General features: G+C 44.9%; 2 protein-coding genes across 9 annotated transcripts in view; one reads left to right on the forward strand and one right to left on the reverse strand.

Annotated features, from left to right (window-relative positions):
- The first annotated feature begins 51 nt into the window (after positions 1–51).
- Positions 52–25,226, forward strand: part of GON4L (gon-4 like) — a 110,488-nt gene continuing 85,313 nt past the window's right edge. For 2 of the 8 annotated variants that reach the window (XM_024348819.3, XM_063812301.1), the window contains exons 1-2: positions 1,896–2,304; positions 5,969–6,499. In XM_024348819.3, the coding sequence (XP_024204587.3) occupies positions 5,995–6,499 (505 nt within the window). In that variant the 5' untranslated portion in view covers positions 1,896–2,304; positions 5,969–5,994. Of the gene's footprint in view, positions 150–1,745; positions 2,317–5,968; positions 6,500–25,226 lie in introns of those variants that run through there. The other 6 variants (XM_054672201.2, XM_054672179.2, XM_063812306.1 and 3 more) reach the window with 6 other exon arrangements.
- LOC129137950 (26S proteasome non-ATPase regulatory subunit 7-like) lies at positions 11,835–17,387 on the reverse strand. Its single transcript, XM_054672374.2, has one exon. It carries the CDS (start codon positions 15,259–15,261, stop codon positions 14,542–14,544), a length of 720 nt encoding a protein of 239 aa, XP_054528349.1. The 5' UTR covers positions 15,262–17,387; the 3' UTR covers positions 11,835–14,541.

The raw sequence follows: 25,226 nt of genomic DNA on the forward strand, positions 1-25,226 counted from the left end.
CTCCGCCTCTTCCGAAAGATTACGGAAGTCAGGCCTCGCCCCCTTCAGGAAGCTCTCCCGGAGGGGACTCCTCCCACCGCCGAGTTTTCCCGAGAATGAGGCCCCGCCCACTGACGCGCTGTGGTTCCAAAACGAGAAAGTACTGAAGGGTAAGAAGCATAGGTAGATTATTATATGAAATCCTCTGATTTCAGTTTTCTGGGCTTTAATACAGCAGCAAAATGTTCTCGGTCCTGAGTTCCAGAATTTTGGGAAAATAAAATTCTGTGCTGCCTGGATTTCAGTATCGACTGCCATCATTATGCATTTCTGAGACCGCTAAAGGTTATTACGGAACTTTTTTTTTAGGCTTATATTTCACAGTGGATGGAAACTGTCTTAAACCTCAGAAACTCTGATGAAAGACCAAACCTGGGGATGGTTGCACAACTCTGAACATTTACTAATTTTAAAAAAACAGCCGGGCACGGTGGCTCATGCCTGTAATCCCAAACCTTTGGGAGGCCAAGGCGGGCAGATTACTTGAGGTCAGGAGTTCGAGACCAGCCTGGCCAGCATGGTGAAACCCCCGTCTCTACTAAAAATACAAAGATTAGCCGGGCGTGGTGGCACACGCTACTTGGGAGGCTGAGACACGAGGATCGCTTGAGCCCAGGAGGTGGAGGTTGCAGTGAACCGAGATCGCGCCACTGCACTCCAGCCTGGGCAACAGAATAAGACTCCGTCTCAAAAAAAAAAAAAAAAAAAAATTTGGTTGTACACGTAAAACAGATGGATATTGTGGTATGTAAAGCTGTTTAAAAAAAAAAAAAAAAAACTAATGAAAAGTGCCAAAGTTAATCAGAGTTGAATTTTTTTCATGAACCTCAAGTGCTTAGGGTTTCGTATGAGAGAGGCCAAACCGAAAGATCTGTGTATTCTGTAGGTAAAAGAACAACACACATGAAACTCCGAGCTTCTGGAGTCTTCCTTGGTATTTGGGAGAGTTGGTGTGATTCAGGTTAGAGTCAGACTACTGCCATGTTTGCATAAATTTCAACCTTCATTTTGGCTGTGGATAATTTCATCCGTTGGATTCTGTTTACAGATAGGATTAGTTCAAATGTATAAATTTGTGTTGGTGGTTTACCTGTAAAATGAGGGGGTTGAAAGTATTTTTCCACCTTTTGACATTCTGTTTTTATTTTATTATTTTTTAATCTCCGTGGATTCCAGACATTCTGTTTTTCTAGAAAAGTGGAAATAACATCATTTTAGAAGTCATTCATTCATTCGCTCATTCAAAAAGCACGTATTGAATTATTGAACATCTGTTACACCCCAGGCAGCCTCCTGGACACTGGGTCAATGCATTATTAGCTAGAGTTAGGAGACTTAATACCTGATTCTCCTTGATAGCTGTCTGTGTACCGTTGTGAAATCACCTACTCAGCTGAGCCAGAACTTTGTCCTGTGCAAACTGGAATATGATATAATAATCTTACAGTCTATTGTGGAGACCAAGTCACCTAAGAAAATATGAGAGCATTTTGTAAAATGCAGAATATTGTACATATATGAATAATTACTATAGCCTGAGTCCAAGAGTGCCTTAGTTTTAATCAGGAGCCTGCACTATTTGTAATTTAGAGACTTCTTTTTCTGGCATTTTATGACTTCTTCAGTCCCTTAGTCCTGTGTTCCAGGTGACTCGTAGTGAGAAAAATTAGTTGTTAATCTTTTTTTTTTTTTTTTTTTTGATACAGAGTCTCACTGTCGCTCAGGTTGGAGTGCAGTGGCACGATGCCGGCTCACTGCAACCTCCGTCTCCCGGGTTCAAGCGATTCTCCTGCCTCAGCCTCCAGAGTAGCTGGGATTACGCGTGCGCCACCACGCCCAGCTAATTTTGTATATTTAGTAGAGACGGGGTTTCACCATGTTAGCCAGGCTGATCTTGAAGTCCCGACCTCAGGTAATCCGCCCGCCTCCGTCTCCCAAGGTGCCGGGATTACAGGCGTGAGCCACCGCGCCTGGCCCCCAAATTAGCTGTTAATCTAAACCACTGAATCTTAACCTCAGTTTTGAGTAGGATAACTCCATGGGCAGAGAAAGCCAAGTAGTGCCTTTAAATTTTTTTGCCAATAACTGACGCACTAACGTTGTGGCTTCACTCTGCCCTAAAATGGGATGGCGCATAGTGTTAGGCGCATGCTCCTTGATGCCCTGCGGCGCGGCGCTCCGAGGCTCGGGGACGCGCACGCAATTCGCTGTTGTTGGCTGACTTCCGGTGGTGCCAAAGCCGTTTCCGTGGAATCAGGCCGGCTGGTGAGGGTACAGGTTTGTGTGTGGTGGGGTGGGAAGAGGCAGGTGGGAGCTGGGACACCTGGACGAACGATGTCCAGGTTGAGAAGGTCGGGTCTGAGGGTGGGCGCTGGGTGCGTGGCGGAAGTTAAGGGCGTGAAGTCCAGTGTCTAGTTGGGAATGGGGACTGGAGCCAGCCCTGGGCACCGAGGTGGAAGCGCGGTTAGGACCCCTTTTGAAAATGTTTTCCTAGGAGAGGGCCGTGCCGGGGCTGCCTCCACATTGGCATTCATTCACCCTGCTGGGCCGACTTGGGTTCCCAAAAAAGTGGACTCTGTCGAGCTACTGCTGTGTTTGAGGTGCCTGGAGCTGAAGTAGCTGTCTTTCTTTCCTTCTTTTTCTTTCTTTCTTTTTCTTTTTTTCCCCTTTTTTTGATCTCAGTAATTATCTGTGAAATAAAAGAGCTGCCCTGGCTACTCCCATTCTATTTCTTATAAGGTCACCACCATCTCTCACAGGAATCAACGAAATCTTCATGTTTTATTGAGCTTTAATTACTGAGTTTTAATTACATCAGTTGATTGAGGGGATGGAGAATCTCCCCTAATGTCTTGGAGAAACAGAAGGGAGGTTTAAAACTAACTGTAGGTCGGGCGCGGTGGCTCACGCCTCTAATCCTAGCACTTTGGGAGGCTGGGGCGGGAGGATCGCTTGAGGCCAGGAGTGTGAGACCAGCCTGGGTAACAAATCGAGACCCCGTCTCTACAAAAAAAAAAAAAAAAGAAAAAAAGTCGTTGAGGGTGGTGGCAAGTGCCTTGTAGTCCCAGCTACTCGGGAGGCCGAGGCCAGAGGGTCATTGGAGCCCAGGAGTCTGAGGCTGCAGTGAACTAGGATCTTGCCACTGCACTCTGGTCTGGGCAACAGAGCGAGACCTTGTCTCTGGAAAGAAAGAGAGAGAGAGAGAGAAAGAAAGAAAAGAAAGAAAGAGAAATCTAACCTTAGACGCTTAGAGTTACAAAGAACTTTTATTTTTCAGTTCTCTCGTTCAGGCTTTCATCTAGTACTCTGATAAGTGGACATTCAGGCTTCGCTTGAACATTGCCAGTGATCTAACACAAGGCGGCTTATTCTATTATTGGATCTATTTCTGACAGTAAAGTTTTCCTGGGTAATAAGATCCCTTTTTTTTTTTTTTTTTTGACAGAGTCTCCCTCTGTTGCCCAGGGTGGAGTGCAGTGGCATGATCTTGGCCCACTGCAACCTCCACCTCCCGGGTTCAAGCGATTCTCCTGCCTCAGCCTCCCAAGAAGCTGGGACTACAGGTGCCCACCACCATGCCTGGCTAATTTTTGTATTTTTTAGTAGAGACAGCGTTTCACCGTATTGACCAGGCTGGTCTCGAACTCCTGACCTTGTTATCCGCTCGCCTTGGCCTCCCAGAGTGTTGGGATTACAGGCGTGAGCCACTGCACCAAGCCACTATCAGTTTTTATATAATGCTTAACATTTGGCCCAAATGCTGCACAGAATAAGTTGTTTAACCTCTGTTTCATTTATTATTCAGGGAGCATTCATTGAGTATCTACAATATTCAGTGACACATTGAGTATCAATACTCAGTGATACATTGAGTATCTACAATACCCAAATACTGAACTGGTGCAGTGGCTTGGATGGGACCGTAATCCCAATGACTTGGGAGGCTGAGGTGGGAGCATCGCTTGAGCCCAGGAGGTAGAGGCTGCAGCGAACTATGTTCGTGCCACTGCAGTGCAGCCTGGGTGACAGAGCAAGACCTTGTTTCAAAAAAAAAAACCCAGGCTGGGCGCGGTGGCTCACGCCTGTAATCCCAGCACTTTGGGAGGCCGAGGCGGGCGGATCACGAGGTCAGGAGATCGAGACCATCCTGGCTAACATGGTGAAACCCCGTCTCTACTAAAAATACAAAAAATTAGCTGGGCGCGGTGGCGGGCGCCTGTGGTCCCAGCTACTCGGGAGGCTGAGGCAGGAGTATGGCGTGAACCTGGGAGGCGGAGCTTGCAGTGAGCCGAGATCGCGCCACTGCACTCCAGCCTGGGCTACAGAGCAAGACTCTGTCTCAAAAAAAAAAAAAAAAAAAAAAAAAAAAAACCCAGATACTGCTGGATATTAGGGATATGAGTTGAAATAATCCTGTTTCTCGAAAAGCTGATAGTTTTGGAGGAAGGAGATGAGACAGAGAAAGATGAGAGACCATTACAAAACTGATAAGTACTGTAAAAGAGGTTTGCAAACAGATACTAAAAGAACATAGAGGATACCCTCTGGTTTAGGTCAGTAATGCCCTTAAAATGTGATAACTAGAATTGAAGCAAAAAGCCAAGAAGTAACATAGCGCAGAGGATAGTAGGACTCTTATGTTCCTTGTTTCAACACAAAGTTTGTTGTTAATATAGCCTAACCTTTTTTTTTTTTTTTTGAGATGGAGTTTCGCTCTTGTTGCCCAGGCTGGAGTGCAATGGCGAGCGATCTCGGCTCACTGCAACCTCTGTCTCCGGGTTCAAGTGATTGTCCTGCCTCAGCCTCTGGAGTAGCTGGGATCACAGGCGTGTGCCACCACGCCTGGCTAATTTTGTATTTTTAGTAGAGACAGGGTTTCTCCATGTTGATCAGGCTGGTCTTGAACTCCTGACCTCAGGTAATCTGCCCACCTCGGCCTCCCAAAGTGTTGGGATTACAGACGTGAGCCATCTCGTGCCCAGCCAACATAGCCTAACCTTTTAAACAATCACACTTTGCTTTTGATTTGTTTCTATTAATGGAAATACCTGTTTATGAAAACAGCAATAGCAAACATGTATTGATCATTTACCATCTAATGAAGTAGATGCTACTATATTCCATTTTATAGCTGAAGACACTGAGATTCAGGTTGAGTAACTTCCACAAGGTCATAAAGCTGGAGAGAAGGTGACTTGGGAAACATCCAGACAGTCTGATTCCACAGTTTACTCTCAGCATCATGCTAGTCTACCACCCTGATGGTAATAATAACAATGTTTGCTGGACGCGGTGGCTCACGCCTGTAATCCCAGCACTTTGGGAGGCTGAGGCGGGTGGATCTCAAGGTCAGGAGTTCGAGACCATCCTGGCTAACACGGTGAAACCCCATCTCTACTAAAAATACAAAAAAAATTAGCCAGGTGTAGGTGGTGCACGCCTGTAGTCCCAGCTATTCAGGAGGCTGAGGCAGGAGAATGGCGTAAAACGCGAGAGGCAGAGGTTGCAGTGAACCGAGATCGGGCCACTGCACTCCAGCCTGGGAGACAGAGTGAGACTCTGTCTCAAAAACAAAAACAAAAACAAAAAAACACAAAAATAAACCCACAGTGTTTATTAATCACTTACTCTTTAATTGTAACAATTCTATGAAGTAAGAGCAATTCTTTTTTACTGTTGAGGGTACTGAAGACTTGCGAGGTTAAATCACTTGGCCTAGGTAACAGTAGTCCATCAGTAGTAATCAGTAGAGTTGAGATTTGAGCTCAGTCACTTAACCACTGTCTCTCAACTTCCACCTAAAGGGAAATTGTGCATTTGGTGTGAAGTATTGTGTTCATGATCGAACATGAATAAATGAAAAGATAATTTAGTAAATGTTATTACTTTTAATTAATATGAAGGCACTAAGAACTTTTTATTCTTTCAGAATGGAACAAAAGTGGGACTTTTAAAATGTTGCCCTGTAAGAAGAGAAGAACTACAGTGACAGAGTCCCTACAGCATAAAGGCAATCAAGAGGAAAACAACGTAGACCTAGAATCAGCCGTTAAACCAGAATCTGACCAGGTTAAGGACTTGAGTTCGGTGTCACTATCCTGGGATCCAAGTCATGGCAGAGTAGCTGGCTTCGAAGTACAACCTTTGCAGGATGCAGGAAATCAGCTTGGTATGGAGGATACATCTCTGAGCTCTGGAATGCTCACCCAGAACACAAATGTACCAATTCTAGAAGGTGTTGATGTGGCCATCTCTCAGGGAATCACCCTACCTTCCTTGGAGTCTTTTCACCCCCTTAATATACACATTGGTAAAGGAAAACTCCACGCTACTGGCTCAAAGAGAGGGAAAAAAATGACACTCAGGCCTGGGCCAGTTACCCAAGAAGACAGATGTGATCATCTTACCCTAAAGGAGCCTTTTTCAGGAGAGCCTAGTGAAGAAGTCAAGGAAGAAGGAGGTAAGGTATACAAGGTCTCTAGGTTACATTCTTGTCAATACCACTTTGCCATTGCTATTTCTGGGTACCTTTACAGAGTAGTATTTCTGAAAGGGGATATTGATTTGGTACGGAATTGGAACTGCTGTGTTGCTAAGGGTCAACAGTGAACTTTTTTTTTTTTCTTGAGACGGAGTCTTGCCATGTCACCAGACTAGAGTGCAATGGTGGGATCTTGACTCACTGCAGCCTCCACCTCCTGGGTTCAAGCGATTCTCCTGCCTCAGTCTCCCAAGTATCTAGGATTACAGGCATGCGCCACCACGCCTGGCTAATTTTGTGTTTTTACCAGAGACGGGGTTTCACCATGTTGGTCAAGCTGGTCTCGAACTCCTGACCTCAGGTGATCCGTTTGCCTTGGCCTCCCAAAGTGCTGGGATTACAGGTGTGAGTCACCGTGCCTGGCCAGCAGTGAACTTTATGAATGGATATAGACTTTCTTTTCCCCTCCCATTCCCTATATCCACTTCTGTACCCCTTTCTTCTTTCTTTTTTGAGACGGAGTCTCGCTCTGTTGCCCAGGCCGGAGTGCAGTGGCGTGGTCTCGGCTCACTGCAAGCTCCGCCTCCCAGGTTCACGCCATTCTCCTGCCTCAGCCTCCCGAGTAGCTGGGACTACAGGCACCCACCACTGTGCCCGGCCAGTTTTTTTTGTATTTTTAGTAGAGGCAGGGTTTCACTGTGTTAGCCAGGATGGTCTCAATCTCCTGACCTCGTGATCCGCCCGCCTTGGCCTCCCAAAGTGCTGGATTACAGGCATGAGCCACTGCACCCAGCCATTGTATCCCTTTCATTCCATTCTCTCATCCTTTATTTGGTGTGTCTGGAGATGTGTATGGTCTTTTGTGATTGGGCAGCAGCTTAAAGGGGGAGACTACTGCCTGGGACACTGGGAAAGGCTCTACTGAGATGAATGACCCTTCCAATTTGAAAGATGAATTGCGGTTTAACAGAAAGTGGTATGGGCACATAGGCCGAGAACAGTGCACAGAGATAGACTGGCAGAAAAGGATGGTGACATGGTTGCTTGGAAGAGGTGGTGGGAGATGACTTCTTTTTTTTTTTTTTTTTTTTTTTGTGACAGAGTCTCGCTCTGTTGCCCAGGCTGGAGTGCAGTGGTGTGATCTTGGCTCACTGCAACCTCCACCTCCCATGTTCAAGTGATTCCCCTGCTTCAGCCTCGCGAGTAGCTGGGTTACAGGTGCCTGCCACCACATCCAGCTAATTTTTTAATTTTTATTAGAGACGACGTTTCCCCATGTTGGCCAGGCTGGTCTCAAACTCCTGACCTCAGGTGATCCACGTACCTTGGCCTCCCAAGGGCGTGAGCCACCACGCCCTGCCAAGATGACTTTAGAGTAGTAGATTGTACTAAGGTTGTGAAGGGTTTTGTTTTTCATACCAAGGCATTTGAGCTTTTCCTGTAGGTAGGTGATAGTCATTTAAACGTCTAAGTAGAACACATTTATGCTTTAGAAAAGATACCAACTTCTCTTATTCATTTTTTTTTTGATACGGAGTCTCGCTTTGTCGCCCAGGCTGGAGTACAGTGGCGTGATCTTGGCTCACTGCAACCTCCACCTCCCCTGTTCAAGTGATTCTCCTGCCTCAGCCTCCTGAGTAGCTGGTATTACAGGCGCCCGCCACCAGGCTCAGCTAATTTTTGTATTTTTAGTGGAGATGGGGTTTCACCAGGTTAGCCAGCCTGGTCCTGAACTCCTGACCTCAGGTGATCCACCTGCCTCAGCCTCCCAAAGTGCTGAGATTACAGGCGTGAGCCACTGCGCCCAGCCTAGATTGTGAAGGTTTTTGTTTTTCATACTAAGGCATTTGAGCTTTTCCTGTAGGTAGGTGATAGTCTTTTTTTTTTTTTTTGAGACGGAGTCTGGCTCTGTTGCCCAGGCTGGAGTGCAGTGGTGCAGTCTTGGCTCACTGCAAGCTCCGCCTCCTGGGTTCATGCCATTTTCCTGCCTCAGCCTCCCGAGTAGCTGGGACTACAGGCGCCTGCCACCATGCCCAGCTAATTTTTTGTATTTTTAGTAGAGATGGGGTTTTACCGTGTTAGCCAGGATGGTCTCAATTTCATGACCTCGTGATCGGCCTGCCTCGTCCTCCCGAAGTGCTGGGATTACAGGCGTGTGCCACCGCGCCCGGCCCTTTTTTTTTTTTTTTTTGAGGTGGAGTCTTGCTCTGTTGCCAGGCTGGAGTGCAGTGGCACGATCTCATCTCACTGCAACCTCCGCCTCCCAGGTTCAAGCAATTCTTCTGCCTCAGCCTCCCAAGTAGCTGGGACTACAGGCACACGCTGCCACGCTCAGCTAATTTTTTTTTTTTTTTGTATTTTAGTTGAGACAGGGTTTCACCATGCTGGCCACGCTGGTCTCGAACTCCTGACCTCGTGATCCACCGACCTCGGCCTCCCAAAGTGCTAGGATTACAGGCGTGAACCACCGCACCCGACCTATTCATTCATTTTGACTGTTAAGATGTTTTCTTTTTTGCCGCATTTTAAGTCCACTTGTTCTTATTTTGTCCTACTGGTACATTCTCAGTATGTGGTTTTTTACTGTGTCTTGTGTGTGTTTATATTGAAGAATTTCATGTTTCTGACTCTGCTGTATTTGAAAACTGATGGAGTGCCCAAGATGAGGGAGTTTAGCAATAATCTTGATGGTATACTGTGTTGGTCACGCCCTCTCTGGCATGAGCTGCCTGAAGCACATTGTCAAAGATGAAAGCTCTTTTGGGGAAAAGTGCTCTCCCGTGGAATCATCCCTTGTAAATTTTCAACCTCATTCACAGTAGCTTGCATTGTTGTATTGCTTTTGGGACACCTGTGTTTTATCTGGAAATGTAGACAGGAATAGCAGTTTTTTTTGTATGTGTATTATATATTGTTTCACTGCTAATCTTCTACACAATTTTTTAGAATAAAAAAGGGTAAATAGCTTGTGCCATTTTGCTAATTACATAGATTTGACTTTTGATCACATAAATAAAAAATAAAACAAGGCAGGACATTGTCCTGCACATAGTTGATGTGGACAAATACTTTTTATTACTTTGAAATTCTTATTTTGATAGTTTTCCACTTAATGAGGCAAGTGCTTAAGCCTCAGTCTTTTTGAGTTCTCATTATTTAGACATAAGGAAAGGAGAAATGAAGGTTTTTCTTTATTTTCCCCATGCCTTTCCTTTTTTTCTCTTTTATTCTTTTTTTTTTTTTTTTTTTTTTAAGAGCAGAATATACTAGATCAGGACAAATTAAGGTGATACTGGAATTTAGGTGTTTTTACTGGAAAAAAGGCATTTCCTTTGAGATAGTTTAAAGAAAATAGTAAGGAGATAAGAATCAGTTCAACTACTAATTCAGGAAGCCGGGAGAGATGTACATACAAAGCGTAGGACAGAATCAAGTTTTCTTTCTTTTTTTTTTTTTTTTTTTTTTTGAGACGGAGTCTCGTTCTGTTGCCCAGGCTGGAGGGCAGTGGTGCGATCTTGACTCACTGCAACCTCCGCCTCATGGGTTCAAGCAATTTTCCTGCCTTAGCCTCCCGAGTAGCTGGGATTACAGGCACCCACCACCACACCCGGCTAATTTTTGTATTTTTAGTAGAGACGGGGTTTCACCATGTTGGTCAGGCTGGTTTTGAACTACTTTTTTTTTTTTTTTTTTTTTTTTTTTGAGACAGAGTCTTTCTCTGTCACCCAGGTTGGAGTGCAGTGGCACAATCTCGGCTCATTGCAAGCTTCACCTCCTGGGTTCACGCCATTCTCCTGCCTCAGCCTCCCGAGTAGCTGGGACTACAGGCGCCCGCCACCACGCTTGGCTAATTTTTTGTATTTTTAGTAGAGACAGGGTTTCACCATGTTAGCCAGGATGGTCTCGATCTCCTAACGTCGTGATCTGCCTGCCTCGGCCTCCCAAGTGCTGGGATTACAGGTGTGAGCCACCGTGCCCAGCCCTGCTGGTTTTGAATTTCTGATCTCAAATGACCACCCGCCTCAGCCTCCCAAAGTGCTGGGATTACAGGCGTGAGCCACCGCACCGGGCCTCAAAGCTTTTCAAGAGCCATGAAGGATCTCCCCAGACCTGAACATGGGAGGATGTGGGGCTGAGGCTTCTGTAGTTACTGTGCCTTCCAGTAAGCTGGTGGTAGACTTTTAGTAGGTGCTCAATAAATCCTTTTGAGTGACTGAGACCAACTTTGGGGTGTGGATTTTGTTTTTTTTCTTTTGAGACAGAGTGTTACTCTGTTGCCCAGGCTGGAGGACAGTGGTGTGATCTCGGCTCATTCTAACCTCTGCCTCCCAGGTTCAAGTGATTCTCTTGCTTCAGCCTCCCGAGAGCTAGGATTACAGGTGACCACCACCACATCCGGCTAATTTTTGTATTTTTAGTAGAGACAGGGTTTTACCATGTTGGCCAGGCTGGTCTCGAACTTCTGACCTCAGGTGATCTGCCTGCCTCGGCTTCCCAAAGTGCTGGGATTGCAGGCATGAGCCACCGCACCCAGCCCAGAAATACTATTAGTAATAGTATTATACAACTTCCTTGTATGATAAAAGACTCCACAAAAAGTATTCAATGTGACTTAATGATAATTCTGTAAGTTTTTTGTTTTGTTTTGTTTTGTTTTTTGAGACAGAGTCTCGCTTTGTCGCCCAGGCTGGAGTGCAGTGGCACGATCTCAGCTCACTGCAACCTCTGCCTCCTGGGTTCAAGTGATTCTTCTGTCTCAGCCTCCCAAGTAGCTGGGACTACAGGCAAGCGCCACCACACGTGGCTAATTTTTGTGTTTTTAGTAGAGACGGGGTTTCACCATATTGGCCAGGCTGGTCTCGAACTCCTAACCTCATGATCCGCCCACCTCAGCCTCCCAAAGTGCTGGGATTACAGGCGTGAGCCACAGTGCCCAGCTCTTTTTTTTTTTTTTTTGAGATGGAGTCTCTGTTGTTCAGGCTGGAGGGCAGTGGCATGATTTTGGCTCACTGCAACCTCTGCTTCCCGGGTTCAAGCGATTCTCCTGCCTCAGCCTCCCGAGTAGCTGGGATTACAGGTGTGCATCACCAGGCCTAGCTAATTTTTTGTATCTTAGTAGAGATGGGATCTCATCAGGTTGGCCAGCCTGGTCTCGAACTCCTGACTTCAGGTGATCCACCTGCCTCGGCCTCCCAAAGTGCTGGGATTACAGGCGTGAGCCACCGCGCCCGACCTACAATTCCGTAGTTTTAGTAAACCATTGCCGTAACCTACAAAACACATTTTGATGTTTAACTTTTATCTCTCAGATTTTTTTTTGTCTGAAAATGACAAAGAAATCCTTTGTTCTGAGTTTTGGTTTAAAACATAATCTCTATCTGTGTGACATTTAAAAGAAGCAGAAGACATAGTTCTAACCTCAGGAAGTTTAGAATCTTAATTGGGAAAACAACCATAAACATATACTTTTTGGAATTGGAGCTTGAAGGATTCACAGGATTTGATAGATTGTGAGGGAAGAAGTGGAAGTAGAATAGCATATTCTGCAAACATGTAGAAATGCTGTGTTTGTGTGGGAAAGTACTAAGGCTTCAGGTAGAAAGAGTAGATCCAGATTATGGAGAGCCTTGAAGCTTTCCCCTTAAGACCTTAAGATTTAGAATAGGATGCTGGCAGTAAGGGTAGAGAAGAATGGGTACACCATAGACACATTACAAAGAAATGATTAACACTGCTCAGAGACTGACATGTAAGATATCTGGGGTAGGGGATGGTGATGCATGCCTTCATAGGGAAGGTATTTGAGAGTTTGAATATGAGTTCAGATTTGGGTATGAGTTATGCAGGTGAACCCCAAAATTGGGGCTCAGCCCAGGGGGGTTCTTGGCTTTGTGCAAGATTCATTTGCAAGCCAATAGAGAAAAAGGAAAGCAAGTTTATTAGAGCAGCAGAGTACAGGAAATGGCTGCCCCATAGACACAGCAATAGCAGCAGCCCTTGTGAATAGATAGCTATTCCTTGATTATATACTAAATAAGGGCAGGTTATTCATCAGTTTTCTAGAAAAGGGGCAGGGAGTTCCCAGAACCAAGAGATCCTCCCGTTTTAAACCATATAAGGTAACTTCTAGGGGTTGCCCTGGCATTTGTAAACTGTCATGGCAGTGGTGGGACTTTTCTTCTTTGTATGTATGTATGTATATATTTATTTATTGTTTATTTATTTTGAGACAGAGTCTCACTCTGTTGCCCAGGCTGGAGTGTAGTGGCACGATCTTGGCTCACCGCAACCCCCGCCTCCTGGGTTCAAGGGATTCTCCTACCCCAGCCTTTCGAGTACCTGGGACTACAGGCATGCACCACCACACTCAGCTAATTTTTTTTGTTTTTTGTTTTTTGTTTTTTGTTTTTGAGATGGAGTCTCGCTCTGTTGCCCAGGCTGGAGTGCAGTGGCGCCATCTCAGTTCACTGCAACCACCACCTCCTGGGTTCAAGCGATTCTCCTGCCTCAGCTTCCTGAGTAGCTGGGGTTATAGGTACCCGCTACCGTGCCCGGCTAATTTTTGTATTTTTAGTAGAGACGGGGTTTCACCATGTTGGTCAGGCTGGTGTCAAACTCCTGACCTCATGATCTGCCCTCCTCGGCCTCTTAAAGTGCTGGAATTACAGGCTTGAGTCACTGCACCTGGCTTTTTTTGTATTTTTAATTGAGATGCGTTTTTGCCATGTTGGCCAGGCTGGTCTTGAACTCCTGACCTCAGGTGATCATCTGCCCGCCTCAGCCTCCCAAAGTGCTGGGATTACAGGCATGAGCCACCACGCCCAGCCTGTTTTTATTTTTTAAAACCAATCCATTTAATTGTGTCTTTCAAGGTAAGCAATTTATGAAGCCTGGATCCCAAGCCTGAGAGTGCTAGAGCTATGGGTCCAAAACTTGTGGTATTCTGAGTTCAGAAGGGTTCGAACTCACGGTGTTATGAGTCAGAGAACATGCAGAGTTTGTGTATTCCATTTAGCAATTTTGTAAATTACCAGAAACAGACTGAAAGAGTCTTTCAAGATGGGGAAAATTCAACTCCTGTGTTTTTTTTGTTTTTTTTTTTTTTGAGACAGAGTTTCACTCTTGTTTCCCAGGCCGTAGTGCAATGGCGCAATCTCAATGGCCCCTGCTCGGTTGAAGCAATTCTTCTGCCTCAGCCTCCTGAGTAGCTGGGACTACAGCCGTGTGCCACCATGCCAAGCTAATTTTTGTATTTTTAGTAGAGATGGGGTTTCACCATGTTGGCCAGGCTGTCTCGAACTCCTGACCTCAAGTCATCCACCCACCTCGGCCTCCCAAAGTACTGGGATTACAGGCGTGAGCTACCGTGCCTGGCCCAGGACAGCTTTTTAACAAGCAGTTAAAGTGGAAAAGAACCCCCTAGTAGCACGCTGGTTTCGTTTATAAGATTTTAGTTTACAAATTAAAAAATCTATATGTTTTACATTTTCTCTTTATATCACTTTTTTCCTTTATCTTTCTCTTTGTCGTCTTTTCTATCCTTTTTTGCTTTCTTCTTTTTCCTATCTTTTTTTTTTTTTTTTTTTTTTGGTGACAGAGTCTTGCTCTGTCACCCAGGCTGGAGTGCAGTGGCGCGATCTCGGCTCCCTGCAAGCTCCGCCTCCCGGGTTCACGCCATTCTCCTGCCTCAGTCTCCCGAGTAGCTAGGACTACAGGTGCCCGCCACCACACCCGGCTAATTTTTTTGTATTTTTAGTAGAGACGGGGTTTCACTGTGTTAGACAGGCTGGTCTCGATCTCCTGACCTTGTGATCCGCCCGCCTCGGCCTCCCAAAGTGCTGAGATTACAGGCGTGAACCACCGCGCCTGGCCAGTTTCTTTTTCCTGTCTTTCTTCTCTGCATCCCAGTTGGCAGTCTTGTTGATGAGGTTGTGTAGGGTGATCACAGAATGGATCGGCGAGGCCAAGTACACTGCTACCATTTGGTTATTGGTCTTCAGGTAAAAGGCCTTGACAAACTCCTATAGGCTAATGACTGGCAGCAGCTTGAAGACCTGCAGCTGATAGATGAATCGGTGGTTGGTGGACAGTTTGCCTGTGGCAACTTTTTCCAGGTAGCTTCTGGTACCCAGAAGCTTGGAGTTCAGTCCCTTCAAATCCAGGACCTGGTTTGTGATACACTGGGAAAGAGTGCCCACTGTAGTGTCTTTGATGTCTTGTAACAAGTGTTTAACTCCAATTTCCTTAGCTTCCTCTGCTCCAGTTTCACTGGTCACATGCTCAAATGTTTTCAAGGCTGAAGTTCCATCTTCATAGACTTCTACTGAAATATATGCTTCTGTGGGCAGCCCTAAGTCCTTTGGCTTCATGTCACTAGTGACCAATACTGAGTTACGGCAGTATCTTTTCATGATTTCATCGAAGGCAGTGTCATTCTTGTGTAGTTTAGGGCCTATGTGGTACCACTCAACTATTCTTTCCCTGGCATTCACCCTCTTAAACATTCTGTATGTGTTTTTCAAATAATCGTGGGCTAAAAAACAATTATCTTTGTCATCTTCATTAAAAGGGACTGTAAAACTGCTGGATACATCAAGTACTTTCATTTGCCATGACCGCAAAAGCACATGAAGAGTGCATTTCTGGTTTCCAACCTTGCTGATTCTGTTGAAATGATCCACCACATTGAGCAGTACCTGGGGGTGGACCACCACCTTCTGCACCACCAGGTCCAGCCTCATGATACACTCTGGCCACCAGGCCTGGCTCCCTGTGACCCACTGGAGTTTCTTTTAGCATGCAAATTCATTATAATTAGTGTATAATAAGCAGTGAGAGCAACCGAATGTCACTTTTGTTGCCATCTTGGTTGTAACTGGTTTTGGCTGCTTTCTTTGCTGCATCCTGTTTTGATCAGGGTTTTGTTCTTGTTTTGTTCAGCAGGCTCTCTGGCCAGTGCTTGGAAAACAAATCCTGCTTCTCTCCTACCTCACTCCCCCCACAGAGATTATATACTCCCCTTCAATCTTACAGGGTTTTAGAAGGGTGGAAGTCCGTCTTCTGTGACTGCTTCCTGTTGATTTTATGGGCATTGGCCCTGCCTAGCACTGGAGGAGTAAAAATCTCTTGATGCCTCATCTAAGGGGTCAGAACAAGGATGTGTTGGAAGCCATGTGCTAGCATTATCTTCACATGGAAATTGTTGCAATCTAGAAGACACACACTACAAGGAGGCTAAAAGAGGCAGGGCCAAAGATTCATAGTTACAAGATAGCCGCTAGAGGTCCTAAAAAGAGTAGAAACCAGGTGAGACTTGGGAGGGTGTTTTTTTGTTGTTATTTTTTGGGTTTTTTGAGACAGGATCTCGCTCTGTCACCCAGGCTGGAGTGCAGTGGTGTGATCATGGCCCACTGCAGCTTCAACCTCCCAGGCTCAAGTGATCCTCCTGCCTTACCTCCTGAGTAGCTGGGACCACATGTGTTTGCCAGCAACACCCAGCTGATTTTTAAATGTTTTTATAGAGACACAGTCTCACTATGTTGCCCGGGCTGGTCTTGACTCCTGAGCTCAAGTGATCCTCCCACTTTAGCCTCCCAAAGTACTGGTATTACAGGCGTGAGCCACTGTGCCTGGCCAGGAGGGTGTTTTTTATGGTCAACCAGATATAGTTGGGGTCAGTTCCCTGGTTATATATATGTAACCAGGTGGCTTGCTCTTAGAACTTTTGAATGTTAACCTCAGCCTGTCCAGAGTTGTTAATATATGTGCAGCCGGTCTTATTGATAACAGTGCAGACTCTACCTTTTTCAGTCAGTAAACAATCCAAGACTAGTCTGTTGTCAGGGCTACAATTGCCAAAGAGTCCAGAGATTCCTGAATTTTTCTTAATGTCTGACTAGTGTTGGTGGCCAGAGATTCTAGGGCCTGAGTTATGTTTCTTAGCATTGACTTGTGGTATGCAACGTCCCTGCCAAGGGGCCACCACCCCTATTGCTGCCCCAATTCCTGTAAAAATTAATCCTATTGCTCTTTTACTTCTTGTTTTTCTAGGTTTTATGGGGTTATGAATGGATACCCCCTGAAGGGATAATGGTGGCCAAAATACATTCACTGGTGTTTCAAGTTTTTGATAAGCAAAATGGAAAGCTATTCCTAGAAGAATAAATGGTTCCCTACAGGGTTGGGAGTGGGTATGGGGTAGGATTTCTTCCCCTAAAGGTGAGCCCAGATGGGTCACAAATTGAATCCTTGCAAGTTATGCCGTCCATTTTTTATTGCCAAACTGGGTCTATAGAGATACCTTTTCCAGGTTCCAATGGGGGTGATTGAGTAGCCCTCGTTTTCCACCAGAGGGTGGTACCTCCATCTTCCCAAATTAAGCAGTCGTTTCTCCCTTGCATATATTGGTCCTGGAGGAGGCACCATGTATAGTCTCCTTGTTTACCAGTGGGATCCCATTTGCCCTCCCATGGCCTTGGGAATTTGGCTACTAGGGTTGGGTCAGAGCATTGTGGGGAATTTCTGTCTCTGTGTCATTGTCACAACAATTTGTGCAAAAGATAGTATCATTAGTACACTGGAGCTGTAGATACCCAACATCCTAGGTCCAGGTAATAGTAGGGGGTAGGAGGGTGGTTGGAGAGGAGTCAGGTCAATCTGTTAAGTGTGGGAGAGAGCTGTTTTATAAGTAGGGGCCTAGGTACCAAAGGAACACTATGGCCAATTAGGAGGTTTGGGGAGATGGCTGTGAGGTTTGCAGGGTGCACCAGAAGGTGATGCTCTCTATCCTGAGGGTGCTGATGACAGATTCTGCAATCATGCAGGCTATTTCCTGATGCTATAATTCTAGAAATGTTTACTATGGAGTTTTGTTCCCATTCCACAGCGAGTTAGATTGATTAGGAGCAGGGAGCAAGAAGAACAGGGACAACTGAGTATCACACTGGGCTTTAGGGTGGTCCCTATACTCAATAAGGACAAGTAAGGTGTTTCTCAGGAGGAGGTGGTTGCTACTTATCTGTCTTGTGAAATAGCAACTTTAAGTCTTCCAGAGGTTTGCAGGTGTAGGTCATGGTGTCCTCCTCTTGTGCCTGTAGGGATTCACCAAAAACAGGTTTGTTTAATCCGGGACAGGTGTACCTAGCTAGTGATTCCCCGAAGTTTAACAGCAGTGGGAGTGCTTAACAATACCTAATGGGGAGTGGGTGCCCTTCCATATTGGTTATATTATAATTGATCTTCAAGGAATCCTTCTTTCCAAGTTTTTTTTTTTTTTTTTGAGATGAAGTCTTGCTCTGTTGCCTAGGCTGGAGTGCAGTGGTGCTATCTCGGCTCACTGCAACCTCCGCCTCCCGGGTTCAAGTGATTCCCCTGCCTCAGCCTTCCGAATAGCTGGGACTACAGGCATGTGCCACTATGCCCAGCTAAATTTTTTGTATTTTACTAGACACAGGGTTTCACCATGTTGGCCAGGATGGTCTTGATCCCCTGACCTCGTGATCCACCCACCTCGGCCTCCCAAAGTGCTGGGATTACGGGTATGAGCCACTGGCCCGGCCCTTTCCAAGTTTTTTTTTTTTTTTTTTTGAGATGGAGTCTTGCTCTGTCGCCCAGGCTGGAGTGCAGTGGCATGATCTCGGCTCACTGCAACCTCCACCTCCCGGGTTCACACCATTCTCCTGCCTCAGCCTCCTGAGTAGCTGGGACTACAGGTGCCTGCCACCATGCCCGGCTAATTTTTTGTATTTTTAGTACAGACGGGGTTTCACCATGTTAGCCAGTAAGGTCTCCATCTCCTGATCTCGTAATCCACTCGCCTTGGCCTCCCAAAGTGCTGGGATTACAGGCGTGAGCCACCACCCCTGCCCCAAGTTTTTAATAGGACTAGGTCTCCTGGTTAAACAGGGAACAATCTTTTCCTTTGTGGGAAAGGGCAATACTTTATTTTCATAGAGTGCCTTTTGAACCTGGTCTCTTAAGTTCCAAAGGGGAGGAGGGGGAAGGTATAGTGAGGCTTGTCCAACCCCTTGTTTCTTGTCATGGCCTGAATTAGTTTTTCCAGTTTCTTTTTTTTTTTTTTTTGAGACGGAGTCTTGCTCTGTCACTCAGGCTGTAGTGCAGTGGCACGATCTCAGCTCACTGCAACAGCCGCCTCCCAGGTTCAAGTGATTCTCCTGCCTCAGGCTCCCAGGTAGTTGAGATTACAGGCGTTTGCCACCACGCCCAGCTAATTTTTGTATTTTTAGTAGAGATGGGGTTTCACCATGTTGGACAGGTTAGTCTGCAACTCCTAACCTCAGGTGATCTGTCTGCCTTGGCTTCCCAAAGTGCTGGGATTACAGGTGTGAGCCACTGCATCCAGCTGCCAGAGGCAATATTGCTGGCCAAGCTTTTATTTTGTTCCATACCAATGCTGAGGTGGTGTGCTACCTGCCCCAGGTCCATCATGTCCCTTGGTGGGACCCTGATGGCCAAGGGACTTAGATTCAAGTGACTTATAGCCAATTAAACATTGTAGGCCAGATGGAAGTGGAGGTAGGCAGGCACTCATTATTATCTCTTAAAACCCCTTTTAAGCAATATAAGAGCCAAAACCAGAAGCCAAAAAATAAGGTTATAAAACTGACTTATCTATAAATTCTGTGCATTGAGCTATTGTAATCTTGGCTTGCAGCAATTAGGTTTACAAAACACAAACATTTTGTTCAGCTATTTAGGTATCTGTGTGCCTGTCCCTGATTTGGAAGGTCTGAATTAATTATATCCCTCAAAACCCAGCCCCTATAATCTCTCATGCCCACCTCTTCAGTAGTCCTTGGGCCTGGAGGAATTGAATAGTTTTAAATTCTGTAGATAAAACAACACATAAAGAATTAGCAATGTTTCAAACAAAAAAGTCATAAGCCCTGCCCTAGTTTTGAGAATGACAGGAAAGGAATCTTACAGGTACCTAAACATTTAAATTATTTAGTATCAAGGCATAGAATAAGTTATATTAATTCATATAGAGGCAAAATTATTAAATGAATACAAGCTTGTCCCTGTGTCTCATTAAAGCAGTTTACTTTTTTTTTTTTTTTTTTTTTGAGACTGAGTTTCACTCTTGTTGCCCAGGCCAGAGTGCCATGGCATGATCTTGGCTCACCGCAACCTCCGCCTCCCGGGTTCAAGCGATTCCCCTGCCTCAGCCTCCCGAGTAGCTGGGATTACAGGCATGTACTACCACGCCCAGCTAATTTTTGTGTATTTTTGATAGGGACGGGGTTTCTCCATGTTGGTCAGGCTGGTCTTGAACTCCCGACCTCAGGTGATCCACCCACCTCAGCCTCCCAGAGTGCTGGGATTACAGGTGTGATCCACTACGCCCGTCCTAAAGCAGTTTACTTTGCCCCTTTTGCCCAGGTCTAAAGACAAGGCTTTGGTTAACTTGAGTTTGGTGTTAGATACTGGCAAGAGTTGGTGCCTTCTCTAGATGAGCTGTCTGTACCCAGGAGTCAAAGCCCTGTAACTCAAAAGCACATTGATTAGTTAATAGCACCCTATAAGGAACTTTTTAAAGGGCTGGCAGTGGTGATGCTGGAGTCCACAACCTGTCAGGAGGCTGTAAAAATATATCACAACCTTGCAGTGATTAGTTTTTATAGCTTTGATAAAGCCCAGCAACAAGCCAGACAATCAAGCTAGGATTCGATTCTGGGGGCATTTGTAAAAGATGTCAAAAAGCCCAAAATACTGTATTGACACAGAACCACAGGTTACTGTAAGTAATAGTTACTTATTTACCCAAAGTGGTAATCCCTCTGCAGTGTAATTGTCTCTCCTTATGGGAAGCCCACTTAACTAATCTTGAAGTTAAATTTGATGAAGAGAAAAATAATACTTGAATTTAATCAGACAAAGTATGTTCAAGGTTTTGAATATAGCAGGTGAACATGAAAAGTTTTCTGGTTACTCTGAAAATTTAGACACATCAAGAAAAACCAAGAGTATAGAATCAAGTTATACTGGAGGAAAACATTGCTTTTATAGACCTCTAAGCTAAAATATTTCAGCATCTGACTGTAAAAACAGAACTGGAAGAGAAAAAGTTACAGCAACTGATGAAAAGGTTGAAGGAGAGACTAATGTCTCAGGCTTTCTCAAGGGGAGAAAAAGCTGAAAGCAGTGAGATAGAACAATTGAACTTATGAGATATGAATCTGAGAAATTTTCAAAAGAAACAAGTTATAGAATTGAAAAGCAAATTTTCTTGTGATTTCATTAAGAGCAAATCAATACCTTGAAACCCTTACTTTAACATAGGAGACCATTCTTTAGAAAGATTCCACTTTTAATTATAGCTAACTTAATCACATAAACAATTCTTTTTATAAATTCTCCTTTATAAATCTTATGACCTGCACAGACCATGTATGATATGGTTGAATGAACTTTCTGACTTGTCCAATACTACCTTTTTTTTTTTTTTTTTTTTTTGAGACAGAGTCTCATTCTGTTGCCCAGACTGGTGTGCAGTGGTGCAATCTTGGCTCACTGCAACCTCCGCCTCCCGGGTTCAAGCAATTCTCCTGCCTCAGCCTCAAAAGTAGCTGGAATTACAGGCGTGTGCCACCACACCCAGCTAATTTTTGTATTTTTTAGTAGAGACAAGGTTTCACCATCTTGGCCAGGCTGGTCTCGAACTCCTAACCTCAAGTGATCCACCCACCTTGGCCTCCCAAAGTGCTGGGATTACAGGCATAAGCCACTGTGCCTGGCCTATACTACTTTTCCTAAATAACTAGTCATTCTACTACTCTAGAACAATACCATATAAGATCCTCTTTTTTTTCCCACTGAGATCTGCAGGATTCTTTCTTATAGAATTATTCTCTTTTATTTATAACCTTTCTTACCAAAAATACCTCTGAACATCCATAACTTTCTTTACCTATCTCTCCCCTACTTACTGGTTCCTTTCTACCTGGTTATATAAATAACCTTTTCAAGTCCATAATTTGAATCAACCTTTAGATAACTTTTGAATTAGACACAATTATTCTTTTTCTCAATAAAAACACATCTTCTTTGGTAAGTTTTATATAAACCTAGGAAGGAAGAAATCCTGAACTATCAGATATTAGCATTTTATAGATAAGAACCATTCCACAGTTTTTAAAATTTTTTATTTTATTGTAAAATGTTTCCCTATATAATATTCCTTTCTTAATTGGAAATGACCCAGGCATCCAATAAGCATCCAAACGATTTTAAGATTTTAAATTATACAAAAAGTTCACTTATAAGCATTTATCTCATTATATTTACCTAATTTATTATTACTTATAATTTTTTTTTCTTTTTCTTTTTTTTTTTGAGACAGAGTCTCACTCTGTCACCCAGGTTGGAGTGCAATGGCATAACCTTAGCTTACTGTAACCTCTGCCTGCCGGATTCAAGAGCTTCTTGGGCCTCAGCCTCCCAAGTAGCTGGGATGCATGCACCACCACGCCTGGCTAATTTTTGTATTTTTAGTAGCCATGGGGTTTTGCCATGTTGGCCAGGCTGGTCTCAAACTCCTGACCTCAAGTGATCCACCTGCCTTGGCCACCCAAAGTGCTGGGATTACAGGTGAGAGCCCCTGTGCCTAGCTGGAACTATATTAGACAAAATTGGTCATTATTCAAAGTTATTTCCTGGTTAACCATTTTTAAACTCTGAACATTAGGTGAACCCCTAAGTAAGAATCTTAAACACGTGGGCATTTTGCCAGTAACTGAGAAGATTCAGCTATTTTCATTGAGCCAACAATCTTAAATTCGTCTTATTTATACAATTCTGAAGACATTTCTATTTCCATCAATTATTTAATTTAATTAATTAATTTTTTGAGACAAGGTTTCTGGTGCCCAGGCTGGAGTGCAGTGGCATGATCACAGCTCACTGCAGCTTCCGCCTCTTGGGGTCAAGTGATCTTCCACCTCAGCCTCCTGAGTAGCTGGGAGTATAAGTGTGTGCTGTCACACCTGGCTAATTTTTTTTGTTTTGTTTTAGAGATGGAGTCTCACTATGTTGCCCAGGCTGGTCCTGAACTCCTGGGCTCAAGCAGTCCTCCCACCTTAGCCTCCCAAAATGTTGGGAGGTGTGAGCGACAGCACCCAGTCTTTATTAATAATTTGAAAACAAGTTTTATTTACCAAAGGATTCATGTGAACTTGAAAAGCCTTTGGACTTTATTAAAGATAGCTGGATTTAAATATTTCTGACAATTTTGAAACCTGTTCACATGGCTAAACTTTTTTTTTTCTAATAGGTAATCCAAGGAAACTGTAGACTAGAATTTGGGTAAGGTAGTTTTCATAACAGATTTTAAAACCCTCTTTTATCCTTTTTTCCCCCCTTCAGCTTCAGAGGAGGAGGAGATGATTTAAAAGGGCAGGAAAGAAAAAGAGGGAAAGGAGGGAGAGTAGGGGGATGGGGGGTACCTTTCCCTTTGTTTCTCTGGTGGGGGAGAGAGAGAGAGAGAGATACAGCAAGCCAGAACACTCATTGATGGATGAAGGGTCACCTTACCATGACAGCTTCAAGATCAGAGATCTTGGACCCAAGACCTTGGGACTGTCCCAGGGACCCACAATCCTAGAGAGACATGAACCAGTAGAAGTATAATAAAAGAAGACTGAAAAGGCAGAAAGGGAAAGGAAGCTAGGAAAAACAGGCTCCCGTAGCAGCAAATGTGAATTGGGGAAGAGAGGGGTTGTTGTTCAGGGCGTGTCCTTGGAGTTCCTGAGACAGTGGAGAACTCACCCATCAGTGGAGACACCAAAAAAAGTGTTCAGGCGGCTGCTTTTCTGCCATTGCAGGGAGTCGTCATTAGGTCAGGGGTTCAGGGCCTCCAGAAAAATGGGCTTGAACAAGGCAGCTCATTTGGGACCCTCATTTTGAGCAGAAAGAAAGACAGGAAGAGACCTGTTGCAGAAAAGAAAATTTATGATTTTAGGAGGGACTAGAAGAAGTTGCTGAAGTGGACGGAATGACAGAGTAAGGAAAAAAATGAAACGGCACCAAATGCTGAAAAACCTGGAGTATCTAGACATTGGCCAGTGAGGGTCCCCATACCAAATGCTGAAAACCTGGGGGTGGCCAACAGTGAGGCCCAAAGGCATGAGACCTAACACAGTTGGGGCCATAGAATAATGTGACTCTGACATCCCAGAGTCAGCACAAAGGAATACCTCTCAAAATAACAAAAGCCTGCCTTACATGGAATAGAAACAACTGCCCAAATTGCCAAAACAGGGACTACAAACATGACAACTGGATAAACATAAGTGTGCATTTAGGCACTAAGAGCAGAAAAGTAAAATGACTGGTCATTAGACGCTAAAGAGAGAAGGTCTGAGAGAGAAGGTGACAAAGTAAATTGCAAAGGACGTGGATGTCCAGGTGTGCTTCTGTCTGGGGCACCCAGATGATGGGGGACAACGAACTGACTAACAGCCCAGAGACACTATTCCCCATTTCCTGATTGATTTGAAAAGGTAAAGGGAGAGAGGAGAGTGAAAGAGAAAGTAAATGAGTTAAAGAACACCACATCGGCCAGGTGTGGTGGCTCACGCCTATAATCCCAGCAGTCTGGGAGGCCGAGGCGGGGGGATCACGAGGTCAGGAGTTCAAGACCAACCTGGCCAATGTGGTGAAACCCTGTCTCTACTAAAAATACAAAAATTAGCTGGGTGTGGTGGCAGGCACCTGTCATCCCAGCTACTCGGGAGGCTGAAAGCAGGAGAATCGCTTGAACCCGGGAGGCGAGGTTGCAGTGAGCCGAGATTGTGCCACTGCACTCCACCCTGGGTGACAGAGCAAGATGTCGTCTCAAAAAAAAAAAAAAAACGAAAACAAAACACACATTGAGGGGGAACAAAGAGGACACTCATCTTTTCGTGGAGGCCAAATGGTGCCAGTCAGTCTTTGGGTTCAAGCAATTCTCATGCCTCAGCCTCCCAAGTACCTGGGACTACAGGCGTGCACCACCATGGCTGGCTAATTTTTTGTATTTTTAGTAGAGCCGGGGTTTTGCTCTGTTGCCCAGGCTAGTATCGAACTCCTGAGCTCAGGCAATCCACCTGCCTTGGCCTCCCAAAGTGCTAGGATTACAGGCGTGAGCCACGGTGCTCAACCCAATCAGTCTTAATTTAGGGTCTGGCTAAAGGTCTCCCTCAGTTCCTTTTGGCTTATTATTGGTCTCTTCATGGTCACCAAGGAATGACGCAGGTGAACCCCAAATTGGGGCTCAGCCCAGGAGCATTCTTGGCTTTGCACTGGAAGGAATCATGAATGGGCCAACAGTGAATTGAAAGTAAGTTTATTAGAGCAACAGAGGAAGGGAAATGGCTGCTCTGTAAGAGAAGCAGCAGCAGCAGCAGACCTGTGGATTGCTGGCTAGCTGTATGTATACAAAGACAACATGGAAAAAAAATGAAACGGTGCCAAATGCCAAAATACCCAGAGTATCCAGGCATCAGCCCATGAGGGTCCCCATACCAAATGACGAAAATCCCAGAGCACCTAGGGGGTGGCCAACAGTGACCCTCAAAAGCATGAGACCTGTATAGCCATATATATATGGCTATACTTTGATTATATGCTAAAATAAGGGGCGGCTTTTTAATGGATTTTCTGGAAAAGGGGCGAGGACTTCCCGGAACTGAGAGTCCCTCCCCTTTTA

Source organism: Pan troglodytes, chromosome 1 (assembly GCF_028858775.2).
Source record: "Pan troglodytes isolate AG18354 chromosome 1, NHGRI_mPanTro3-v2.0_pri, whole genome shotgun sequence".
NCBI lineage: Eukaryota > Metazoa > Chordata > Mammalia > Primates > Hominidae > Pan > Pan troglodytes.

Coding starts and splice junctions, on each gene's coding strand:
- LOC129137950 (XM_054672374.2), bottom strand. CDS start 15,261: ATGAGGCTGGACCTGGTGGTGCAGAAGGTGGTGGTCCACCCCCAGGTA.